This window comes from Oreochromis niloticus, unplaced genomic scaffold (genome assembly GCF_001858045.2).
Source record: "Oreochromis niloticus isolate F11D_XX unplaced genomic scaffold, O_niloticus_UMD_NMBU tig00007460_pilon, whole genome shotgun sequence".
Taxonomy (NCBI): domain Eukaryota; kingdom Metazoa; phylum Chordata; class Actinopteri; order Cichliformes; family Cichlidae; genus Oreochromis; species Oreochromis niloticus.
In genome coordinates, this window is record NW_020328586.1 from 553 (window position 1) to 12027 (window position 11475).

At 40.3% G+C, this 11475-nt stretch overlaps 1 protein-coding gene and 1 long non-coding RNA gene across 2 annotated transcripts; one reads left to right on the top strand and one right to left on the bottom strand.

Annotated features, from left to right (window-relative positions):
- Positions 1 to 1032: 1032 nt before the first annotated feature.
- Positions 1033 to 3258, bottom strand: LOC109200281 (uncharacterized). The gene is made up of 3 exons (XR_002060460.1): positions 3229 to 3258; positions 1561 to 1654; positions 1033 to 1052 (listed from the first exon to the last, which is right to left on the bottom strand). It is a non-coding gene; the product is annotated as an uncharacterized LOC109200281 (long non-coding RNA).
- A 3889-nt stretch (positions 3259 to 7147) lies between these two features.
- On the top strand, positions 7148 to 11182 carry LOC102083117 (uncharacterized). Its single transcript, XM_025904874.1, has 9 exons — positions 7148 to 7898; positions 8167 to 8475; positions 8562 to 8736; positions 8848 to 8946; positions 9048 to 9193; positions 9330 to 9413; positions 9533 to 9714; positions 10073 to 10297; positions 10395 to 11182. The coding sequence occupies exons 2-9, from the start codon at positions 8177 to 8179 to the stop codon at positions 10790 to 10792; spliced, it is 1608 nt and encodes a 535-aa protein (XP_025760659.1). The 5' UTR covers positions 7148 to 7898; positions 8167 to 8176; the 3' UTR covers positions 10793 to 11182.
- Positions 11183 to 11475: the final 293 nt, after the last annotated feature.

Below are 11475 nucleotides of genomic sequence, written 5' to 3' on the forward strand. Positions count from 1 at the left end.
GTTACGTGAAAAACACGGTTGAGAGACTCTTGCGGCAGATAAAATAACTATTTTTTGACATGCTGGTGAGGTCTTGTAAGATGCCCAAACCACCTCAAATGGCTCATTTCAATGTGGAAGAGTAGCGTCATTTAAACTCTGCGAAAATTTACCCTGGATAGGTTTCCCTCTTTGACACTGAGCAAGTATAACAAGTTGGTAGAGGCACGATTGGCACGCAGTAGAAAGACAACTACTAGCAAATGGCCTGAGCCCACCAAAATTAGAAAATTGGCATGATGTAATGTTGTAAATATTTAAAATGTAAAAGCAGTCTACAACTATTGCAGCATAACTAAGGGAGGATTCAGGGTCACCTGATCCAGCCCTCACTATACGCTTTAGAAAAGAGGAAGTTTTAAGCCTGATCTGTCTCCTGATCCAACTGGAAGCTGGTTCCACAAAAGAGGGGCCTGAAAACTGAAGGCTCTGCTCCCATTCTACTTGTAGTAAGACCTTGTATGTGAGGAGCAGGATTTGGAATTCATGTAAAGGGGTGATGTGGTGGCCGTTGGTTTCATTGAGCTGCTTCGACAAAAATGAGGATTCATCTTGCTCTCAGATATAATAAACTCCACTGTCTTGAAGCAGAGCGGGCGATAGTAGTGCTTGTGTTCTGAGATCTAATGCACACTGAAGGCCCACACCACCAGAACCTGCAGCAGGTGGAGAACTGATTTTTGTAATGCTACTGTTTTAGGCAGTTGACCAGAACAAGAGTGAAGTTACTATTCCGAGCGGAGTCCAATAGAGTACAGTTGGCACAACTGATTTTTGTTCTTTCTAAATGTAGTCAAACTCGAAGTAGATTTTTGTCCTTTTTTTCCAGCAGTGAGCTTGAAGAATGCACTGTTTTGTTATTAAGACAATCATTAGACATAGCAGTTAAAACATCCCATTTATAACTCTATCGCACTTGCCTTTATAACTTACTTTGACGTGGTTGCTCTTCTGACACATGACGTCCTGATTATACACAACTGCTCTCTTGAGCCAGCACACACACCTTTGGGCTGAATCGAAAGAGACATGGAGAACAGGTTTACCATAAATAGCCAACAAACCAGAACAGACAAAAGGTGCTGCAGTCAGTAAGACTTCAAAATGATTATAGCTTATGTAATAACATTTAAGCCCCAGTAGTATTTGGTTATTGTGACTTATATTGTGGTATAATGTGTTGCTTTTTGAGATCTTTTAGCCTGTTAAACTTGTCAGATATGTTCTGTTATTAGGTTTCAGTTATCAGGCCTGAGTGTATTTTTGTGAAACTGAACTCATTACACAACAAAAAACCCAAAAACGGTAGCTATTGTACCATTCCAAGATCAAATTCAGCTATACTAAAATGTATACTGTAAACCTGGTAATTAAAATTTGTATCTCCCTAGTAAATACTAACAGTAGGGGTTGGTGTCCTCATTACACCATGATCACAAAACCTATTAGAAATGTTGTTTTATATTGTGAATAGCTGTCATTCAGACACTGACGCATGATCAAAAAGTTAGAAATGCTTACCTGTATGAAGTGTTCTTTAACTCATTAATAACCTGTGTAAGCTGAGAATGTGTCCTCGTTGCGTATATGATCTTGGGGACATCAGTGTAGTAGGCTTGACAACAATAAGAAAAGACAATTAGGGCTTTATACGTTGCTAAAAAAAACTTAATTGAACACTTTTTAACATAGTATACCATCAAGTCAAACTTCTGGGATATTGGGCCTGATTTACTAACAGTGTGTATGCGCAAATCTGTCTTTGAAGAAATTGGAGAATGTATGCAATGATCCAAAAGAACAGAGACAATACAGTTTGAACAGATTAAACAGCTGAGCCATAAATATGCCAAAGTTGCAACATGATGCATATTCTAAACTTCTGTATCAGGGCAGCTGTGCCTCCACCAGTGTGTGAATGTGAGAGTGAATGAATAGTGGAATTGTACAGCTATATAAATGCAATCCATTATTATTATTATTTTTATTATTATTAGCTGTGCTACCACCTCAAAGAGCCACTGAACACCAAGCTGAGCGGCCTCCTACAACTCAAACATTCTTTGTATGATTTGAATGCATAGCTGAAACATGGGGATGACAAAGCCCTTGAGGCCTATGCTGGGTACCAGTCTGACTCTTATGATGCTATTAAAGCTGCACTGTTATTTAAGTTTTATGTGACAGAGGACACCTACATATACCAGTTCTGGAGCACCACTGTACCAGTGGAAGAGAGTGTTAGAGACACCAACAATCAGTTAAGTGGGCTCTATAAATGATGGATAAAGCATGAAAGTCAGAGTAAAGAAGAGATTGGGAAAACCATTATCTTAGAGAAGTTTCTTTGTGTGCTTCATCCAAATGTCTGCACACATGGGTGAAGGAGAACAATACAAAGAACAGGTCTGACGAATCAAAATATCAAAGTTCGGGTTTAAATTATTGTCACTATGTATGGAGGATGTCAGGACAGAAGTACAACATAAGTGTGTACAGTCATCTGTAAACAAAATCAAGGCTTTATAGCTTAGGACTATTTCAAAAAGTGGTGTTGGGAATTTTGTCAGAACTGGTGGAATTGTGAATACAGATGTTGATCCAGTATTCAATACCATCTAAAAACATGTGGTTTAACCCATTCCCACCCATCTTAACAGGGATGGAACAAAGAGTAGCAAACATCCAAAGAAGAGCTTTAGAACATGCTTTGAAAATCTGAAGGAACTATTACTTAAGACTGGTTAAGGAATCACAACAAATGTTGCCTAGGACTTCAGACTATGTTGAAGAAGAAGGACATCCTACCAAATATTGACTTCCAACCTTGTTAGAGTAGTACAAATGCTGTTTTGAAATATGTAGAATATTTCCATGTATGGTTGGAAACATTACATGTTTGAGTAAATCGTTAATCCTATTTTCCTAACAAATATAAAGTGGTTTGAGTGCTCAAAAGAGTAGAAAAGCACTATAGAAGAAGCAGTCAATTTACCATTTATCAAAATATAATATAATCCGTGCTAGCTCATTTTCTTTTGCATAGCAATGTAAGCACACAGCATGTCTTTGTAGCTTATATCCTTTGCATTTTGTGTATGTATGTATGTATGTATGTATGTATCTGTTATTCTTCTTTGACCAGTAAAATTAAAAATGACTCTTGATTTGCAGATGATACAAACATACTTGGTTTGTCACCGTGAGCTGTCCCCAGGAAGACAGAGGTGTGTTTGGAAACATCTCCTGGCCCAGCGTCTCTGGCATCATACAGGTAGACATGGTGTCCTTGAAGTTCTCCCTCCAGGCCAGGGTGGCGCACAGCAGGCACAAAGTCTTACCTGTGCCTGTGGGGCTCTCCAGAACCCATTGACTTTCTGAAATAAACAGACAGGTAAAGTTATACATGAAATAATTTTTTTTTTAAAAATCTGAGAAACCCAAAAACCCAAATTCTGATGGTACCAACATTAAAATATTAGAGACTTCCATGTATTAGACTATGCTTTTATGAGCAAACATTTGGTATTGTGGAGGAAGATCTTCCTTTTAGCAGAAAGAAATCCCTAGCAGATCAGGTTCAGAAAAGGGCAGATATCTGCACAAATCAGTTAAAAGGTGAGGTGAAAAATAACTAATAAATAAAACAGCAACATGTGCGTCAAGATCCATTAGGTGACAATTGTGTGCAAGTTTGATCAAATTCTGACCAGCACTCTAGAAGTAGAAATTCTTGTGACTTGTGGATGAATATGTGGATATACGCCTTGCAATTGCATAAACTGACCTTTGGCCAGATGTGTAGTGTGGTGAGAAATACAAAAAAAGTCTATCAGAGAGAGTACACAACCACATGTTTAGTGCAAAAACACCCTAAGTCAATTTTTGCACTAAACATGTGGTTGTGTACTCAGCAGCCTAACATAAGGATGGTTCAGGTTCATTAAGCTTTCACTGCCAGAGTAAATATGTTATGATTCAAAAACATTGTAATCATTCATACACATGAAAGACAGATTTAAAATGTCTTTTAAAATTACTTTCTTTCTTAATTACTTTTCTTCTGTAATCAAGAACTGTTAAAATCAGTTCTTGATTAAACATCGGGGGTATTTGAGCTGTTTGTCAGTTGTCAAGAGGCAGGGTAAACCTAAGACTAGTCAGCAGAGTGCTATGTGTTACATAGAAACTCTACAGAAATTCTAAGGACAGGTCAATAACGTGAAGCCTCTTTTGTCATATGTTTTTTTCCCATCATCATCATCATTATATTCTGTGAAGCCACATTTTGGACAAGCAGACGTCAGATGACTTGCCGTTTGGCAAATGGTAAGCATGGTGGCCTCATGGGGCTTTGGAGCGTGATGTCACGGGAGGGGGTGTGACTGGCGAGGTGCCATTTTAGCAGACCAAAAAAGGGCCGAAGGAGGGAAGCATCAGCTCTTTTGAGCTGCTTTTAAGTATGGTACGTTGCAAAACTTCTGTCCACCACAGTGTTTGTTTTGATTCGTGGCCTGCTAACATGGCGCTGCGCTGACGTCAACTCCAAAGCCCAATAGCCATGGCTACTCGGTATTTTGCCCCTTTACAGCTTATTTCCATCAACGGACATACACATCACAGTCGATACTTACCTCCTGAAGACATTCGATTACTTTGTTCATGTATGCCTTCTGAGATTCGTATGGAGAAAAAGGGAAATTCACAGTCACTCCCCTAAGAGTCAGTGAAGGCATCCTGTCGTCTGGCGTCAGTCGGCAGCAGCCTAGACGAAAATAGTTGTTTAAAATAGAGAGATATTTCTTCCAGCTCTGCAGTCACAGTCACTCCCACTTTTCGACCCGGATAAATGAGTCAACTTTAGTAAAAAAACAAACAAAACCAAAACCCAATTACTTTCAGCATCGGCTCGTTTACGATTAGTAGAAAGCAGTTCCAAATGGTTTTGTCAACGTCCAAGTAAGGACGATCACTATTGGCTGTCCTAGAAGTCGCGAGATAACGTGATCGCATACTTTGCATAATTGGTCCTGCCTAAGTAATTGTAACAGACACCGTAGGAGAGAGAAATAACATCGTGGAATACACATAAAGTGAGTAAAAAAAAAAAAGGGAAAAAGGGTTTAGAATACATTTTGAACTATACATATATATATATGTATATGACCTTGAACTCTGGGTCAAAGATGCAAGTAGCAGTTATTTATATTTCCTATCACCTTAAATCTTCACTCAAAGACAAGTATCTCTGACAGTGTATATGTAGATGTATTATATATAAGAGACAACATTGTTCTTTCAATATGTTGGCATTACTAAATTTGGCTCAATGCTTACATATATGTGTAAAAGAAAATGTACAAGCTGTGATAACTGTTTCTGATAGAATGAAGATCAGACTGATATATGAAATATTCCTTTATTGGGTGAGAAAATCAGACCATGTCATAACTGCTTTAAGTCATACAGAATAGATCTCAGAGGCTTAAACAGGCTGACTTCTGCTAAATGGGTCAAACTGGGCAGAAAGTCTACAAACACATAACATCCTTATAGAATATGATGTAACACTAAAGATCAACTTACCTCAGAATATATAAAGCATATAAACAATTACAGCAATATGATGCAACAAACACAGCAGTGCTACTAATCCAAAATACTCAAAGCTTCATAGAACTGAAACAAACATTTATTTTAGCTCCATTCTGCTGCTGATACATACTTTAGGTTTCTGAATATTAAACTTGTTGCTGCCTTTCATAGTGTGTAACTTGAAGGCCCTGTGTACTTTCTCCCACACTGAAAACACTGGGATGATAACATTATTTGAACATTACCTGATAAGACTGATTCAGGACAGACAACTAGTTATGTTAAACTTTCCTAGCAGTCCTTCACAAACAGGGAACAGTCTGTCTATTCTCTCCATCTGCCAGCTGCTGCTGGCTCTTCCTCCTCCTCTTCCTCACACACTGCTGAGTTTGTCCTGGTGGATCATCAGGGGTGCAAAGCCTCACAGATGATGTGCAGCAGTGGGTCCCTCAGTCTGTCCTCACTCTGGACAGTTGTCACACATGGAAATCAAATATGTGATAAGCTGCAGGATTCAAACACAAGTGTAACTTATAAATACATGTTCATACTTTTATTCCACAATCAGAGAGAAAGAAACAGAGAGAGAGTGCAGGACAGACAGACAGGTGACAGTCTCAGGTGTACACACTGCTACAAAACAGCACAAGAGAAGGAGGATTTAGTGTTTGTGTTATTACGAGTGCTAAACAAGAAGAGTTCCAGATGGTCCAGTGGACACATGTGTGACTCATGTGATTAAAGCATCTTTACTTCAAGCGTGCGGTCTCTGAATTGGGACACAACCCCTGTCCACTGTGAGTGACCATCTTTTAACAGAGGCGGTGGTTTACGACACCAACTGTCTGCCATCTATAATCCAGTTTTGAGTTCCCTCCCCAGACGCCTTAACGCCCACTCACATCCTGGGCCATCTGAACTCAGGAATTCACATGACAAGGTGGGGCCAGGTTTCACAATGAGCTCACCCGAAACCCTGGCTGATTAGGTCCCACACCTGCTTTCACACCTTGGCGCATGTGATTAGAGGATCACCAGGGGGTCCTTTGTCCCTGCTTGGGGGGATACTCACACTGGGTTTAAATCTGGGACATTTGACCTTAGAACTGAAGAAGCTTCTCGGATGAGAGGTGAAACGTCTTCAAGCAACTTAAAGAAGTCCAGATGCTTTTCTTTGCAAATTCCTTTGACTACAATGACCTCAATGACTGAGAACCTTCACAGACATACTGACAATGAACAGTTCCGGTCCCTTTTATTCACAGTCACAGAACAAAAGGCTTTTACAGTTGCAGTTCACACCTTGGCTCTAAACAGAAAAACTCTCTATCACCTGTGTGAATCTCCCCCAGTCTGGGGTCAAGTCTTCCTGTGTGAGCTTCCGTCTCCTGGGAGACATTCACCAGTTTCTCACTGTCTGTTTCCCAGCGTGAATGAGTTGTGAACCAGACATACTAAACTAAGTGACATGAAAGCATTGTTTTTATACTTGAATCACTACACAATGGAACAACTGGGACATGTGTTGTTCTTACATGTGCTCTTTTTGATCCAGCTGCTGAGGGAATCACTGCCGGTAGCAGCCTCACACAGCTATTGTTGAGGGCACAGAGAGGACTCCACATGGACACACACATTTTAAAAAAATGCCTCAAGAAAAGGGCACTTTGGCCACCATCACAAAATGAAAGCTCATCTTTGGTGAGTGTGATGAGAGCATTTAGAGATGTCGATTTGGAAAGCTGACAGCTAGTTAAGGCATATGGCCTGAAAGGAAGAAGGTGATTTTTGACAGATACATGGTGGATCTCTTCTTTTCTTTTGTTTGTGTGTTTATTTTTTCTCCAACTGTCCTGTTGTGTGCACCCACAGCCCCGTTACTTTACTATTAAAAGTCACAATGGAAAAATTCTCCCACTGAAAACTCTATGTCGAGAAGAACAAAATAAACTTTGGGAGAACGGACCAGTTAGTTTTAACAGCTCCTAAATTAACATGAAAAACAGTTTTCACCAACAAATTCAGTTCACTGTTTGGGTCAATGCGTCGTTCAGTGAGTCGTTCAGTGGGTTGTTCAGTAGGTGGTAAAACTGGGCCTTTTGTTTTGTCATTAAGTAGGCAAAAGGGGGTGGGGTAGCATACAGCTACAAAGATATAAAAGTAGCCAACTTGTGTTATGCTGTGGTTATTTGCCACTGTGTTTCCGCAGGAAACTGACTGAGAGAGAGAAGGACGAGAACAGAAGACAACTGTTCAGTTTTAATGTAAGTACTGTTTGTTGGGCTTTTAAGTGGTTGAACATGTAAAACTTGCATGTGCCATTCTCCTCATTTTTAAACTTTAAAACTTTTTTTAAAACTTTTTTCTTGAAGTTTTATTTTTTTTTTAGGGGGGAGGGGGGATGGAAGCAAAGTTTCTGTGTGGATGTATTCTTGTTGTTGTTTGTTTGTTTTCTCATACTGTCAAAAATACTAAATTGATATGCAGAGTTTTTCTCACTCACTCTCTGCCTCTCACTCTTTGTATTTACAGTGTAAACAAGATGGAGACAAATTTTGTGTATTGCCTGCTTTGCAAAAAGCCTCAAAATTGCATTCAAACACACCTGAGAAAAGTTTGCCTGAAAGACTGCACACCACAGGAACGTGAGGAAGAAGCTTCCAGAGCCATTGACTCACAGAAGCTGTTTGGTAATGAAGGTAGAGTCTGGAACTTCACAGAGCTCCAGGAGTACTGCAAGGATGAAGAAGCTTGCATTAAACTCTGCACTCGCCTTCAATCACGTGGATTTCTCATCACGAACAGTCCCCAAGCATGCCCGACAGTCGTGCCAACAGCGAGGTATGATGACCTTATTGCCACTTCCACATATTGGATGACACATACACACTTTCAATAATGTCTTACCTCTGTCACATTTGCAATAGGCCTGATAAGAAGAAAATTCTTGCCGTGGCCATGAAGGACATCGACTATTTCCATGCAAGACTTTCAGGCGGTGATTCCATTCCCACATTTGCAATGACTACCTTCAGACAGTACTGCGAGGCCATCCTGATTTTACAGCATGGACTGACAGCAAATGCTGTTCAACAACTTTCTGTAAGTGCGCCGCCAACAATAAAAGTGCACGATAAGTGAAATTACAGCTGATGTAAGTCTGTATTTCTTTAAGCTCCAACACCTTTTTTCCCCCCACACACACATACACAGGTAGAGGAGTGGATGGCGCGGAAAGCAGTAACTGATGGTGCTGAGCTGAGTTCCACAGCATTCAGTGGTAACTTGATGATAACCAGCCAGGAAGAACAAGTAAGTCATTCATTCTCGGCATCGACTGTCTTCTTACTCTATAGGTACCTTGTGAATTGATTTTATGAGATATTTAACATTGATTCCTTTATTCTCTGGAGTTGTTGGACTGCTATTTTAGGAACATCCGTGCAGTGTCCTTGCAAAATCAAGTTGCTGGCAGCGATGACAGGGGCAAGTTCTTCCTAGGAGAATGTGGGGTCCCACTGTCCAACCCATCATTAGATGTAAAACGCCTGAGAGCGAGGTGAGTGCTGGACATAAATGGATCAACAGCATATTAAGAAAGATTTGTTTCTTTGATCTGACAGAGAAAACCTTGTACTTCGGCTTTTTCATCTCTCTTGGCTCTCTAATTCATGTACATGCATTAAAAACCACAGATACCTGAGCACTGAACCTGAGGATGCTATGGCTGAGTCAGCATCAAGCTCAGTAGGAGGACTACAGACACCAGGACAGGCCAGGTACACTTTTTTTTTTTTAAATATCACACACTACCACAAGTCAACCTGTGTTACAAGTTTCCACATTTAAAAACTTTTGATGGATTTGATCCATCCCCTCCTCTACACCTTTCGTGTAGCACATCATCTACGCACCGCCCACTCCAAGAATGGGATGCCTTCCTCCAGGCCTTCCCGGTCACCCTGAATGGAGAGCCACCATCCAAACGGCAGTGTGTACAGGCTGGCTTTCCACAGCACAGACACCACTACAAGAAATGGAGGGATATTCAGCTGAAGAAAAGAGTTGGGTACATTCTCGGTAAGGCCTGGGCATGTCATGTTAATGGAGCCTCTTCTGTTGAATTGCTTTGTTTGTTTTGCATGTATTTCAGAATGAAAATACTTCAATAATCTCCAAGAAAATTATGTGGGTTACACTTGTGTAGACACAATAGCAGTAACAGACTGAACTAATTAAATAATACAATACATGTAAGTACAACCCACTCAGTGTTATACACCAAAATATACACAGATAGCTCAATTATAAATATAAGGAATATTTTAAGGTACAAATATGTGATTGACTAAAATGCATATGGTTGATTTTTCATTTTTAAGCCGCAATAATCACTTGCATTATTTCTTGTACCTCGCTTTGTGACCACTTCGTTTAGGTCAGTCAGTTGGCAGAAGAGGTAACCCACCTCAGCCTGCACGTGTGCAGATGGCTTTGGACAAGGAGAAATGGCACACCAACAAGCCCACTGTCAATGCCATCTTGCAGGCCTGGGTTGCTCCGCAGCCCAGTATACAAGACAACGAGTCCCTCATGTCTTCGATTGCAGAGCAGAAGTGGAAGGGCCTGGCTTTGCAAGACTTCGGGGAACGGAAGGGCAAAGGTAAAATGCACACATCATTTAAACTACACGGTCTTTAAATTGCAAGTGAACGTTTCTAAGAGCCCTGTCATGACCGATGGTCTCTTTCAACTTACAGGTGTGATCGCACTTATGCCTTTCCACAAAGGGGATATCGTGTGCGATTACCACGGGACATACATCAGTGAAGCAGAAGGGAAACGGAGGCCCCAGTCGGGGTATCTGTTCTTCTTCAGGGACGAGTGTGACCGAGGTATGTGCATCGATGCCACTGCATTCCCCTGTGCCTGTCATCCCGACATTGAAACCTATGGAAGGCGAATGAACCATTCCCGGAAAAATCCCAACATCAAGCCCCAGAAGTTTACAATGAACTTCCCTGCAGGACCTCAGGAGACAATACTTTTCATCGCCTTGAAGGACATCACAGTTGGTGAGGAGCTTTTATGGGACTACGGAGTAACTCGGAAATCTTATGGTGGTGAAGGGGAAGACTTGGAGTGGCTGGACAGCTGACTTTGATTTTATCTGTTCTTTTCCTCTTCTCTTTGCTTGGGTTTTTTTATGCAGTGATTTTAATCTTCCCGGAGATGGCAGTAATTTGTTTTAAAAAAAAAAAACAAACAGCTGTTTTTACATTGTATTGCCAGTCATTTAAATGTGGTTTGAGGGTTTGTTTTGTTTTGTTTTGCTTTAATTTACGTATTGAAATAAAAAGTGTCATGTTTCCAAACTTCACTCTGCTTCATATTGTATTATATAGGTTCACCGTTTCGTGTTTTATTGTCAAAGTCTTGTGTTTCCATGTTCAGGTGTCTTGTTTTGCTTCCCCTGTGACTCCATTTTAATTTCTCATCTGTGTTCCCCATGTCATGACGACTCCTGAAGAGCATGATGATTAACATAGCCAAGGCGATTATGAAACACGTCAGGTTTACAGATGAATAATAATAATAATAATAATAATAATAATAAGTGTGACATACTAGCTCTACATGAGTGTCTCATGCAGTCAATATGTAATACACAGATGACAGATGAGGTGAGATATCTAGGCATTATCTCTTGTCATTTGAAAGATTAACTATTAACAGAAAATAAGAATATCTCAATAATAGACTTAGAATTTTCTATTCTAAGATAGAGAGAAAGGACACAAAAGAAAAACAAATCTCCCTGATTAAAATTTGCCACAGACA

Excerpts from the sequence above, each read along its gene's own strand:
- LOC102083117 (XM_025904874.1), top strand. The coding sequence starts at position 8,177 with ATGGAGACAAATTTTGTGTATTGCCTGCTTTGCAAAAAGCCTCAAAAT. Across the intron at positions 8,947-9,047 it reads TAACCAGCCAGGAAGAACAA|TTGTTGGACTGCTATTTTAG; the intron begins GTAAGTCATTCA and ends TATTCTCTGGAG. Across the intron at positions 10,298-10,394 it reads CGGGGAACGGAAGGGCAAAG|GTGTGATCGCACTTATGCCT; the intron begins GTAAAATGCACA and ends TTCAACTTACAG.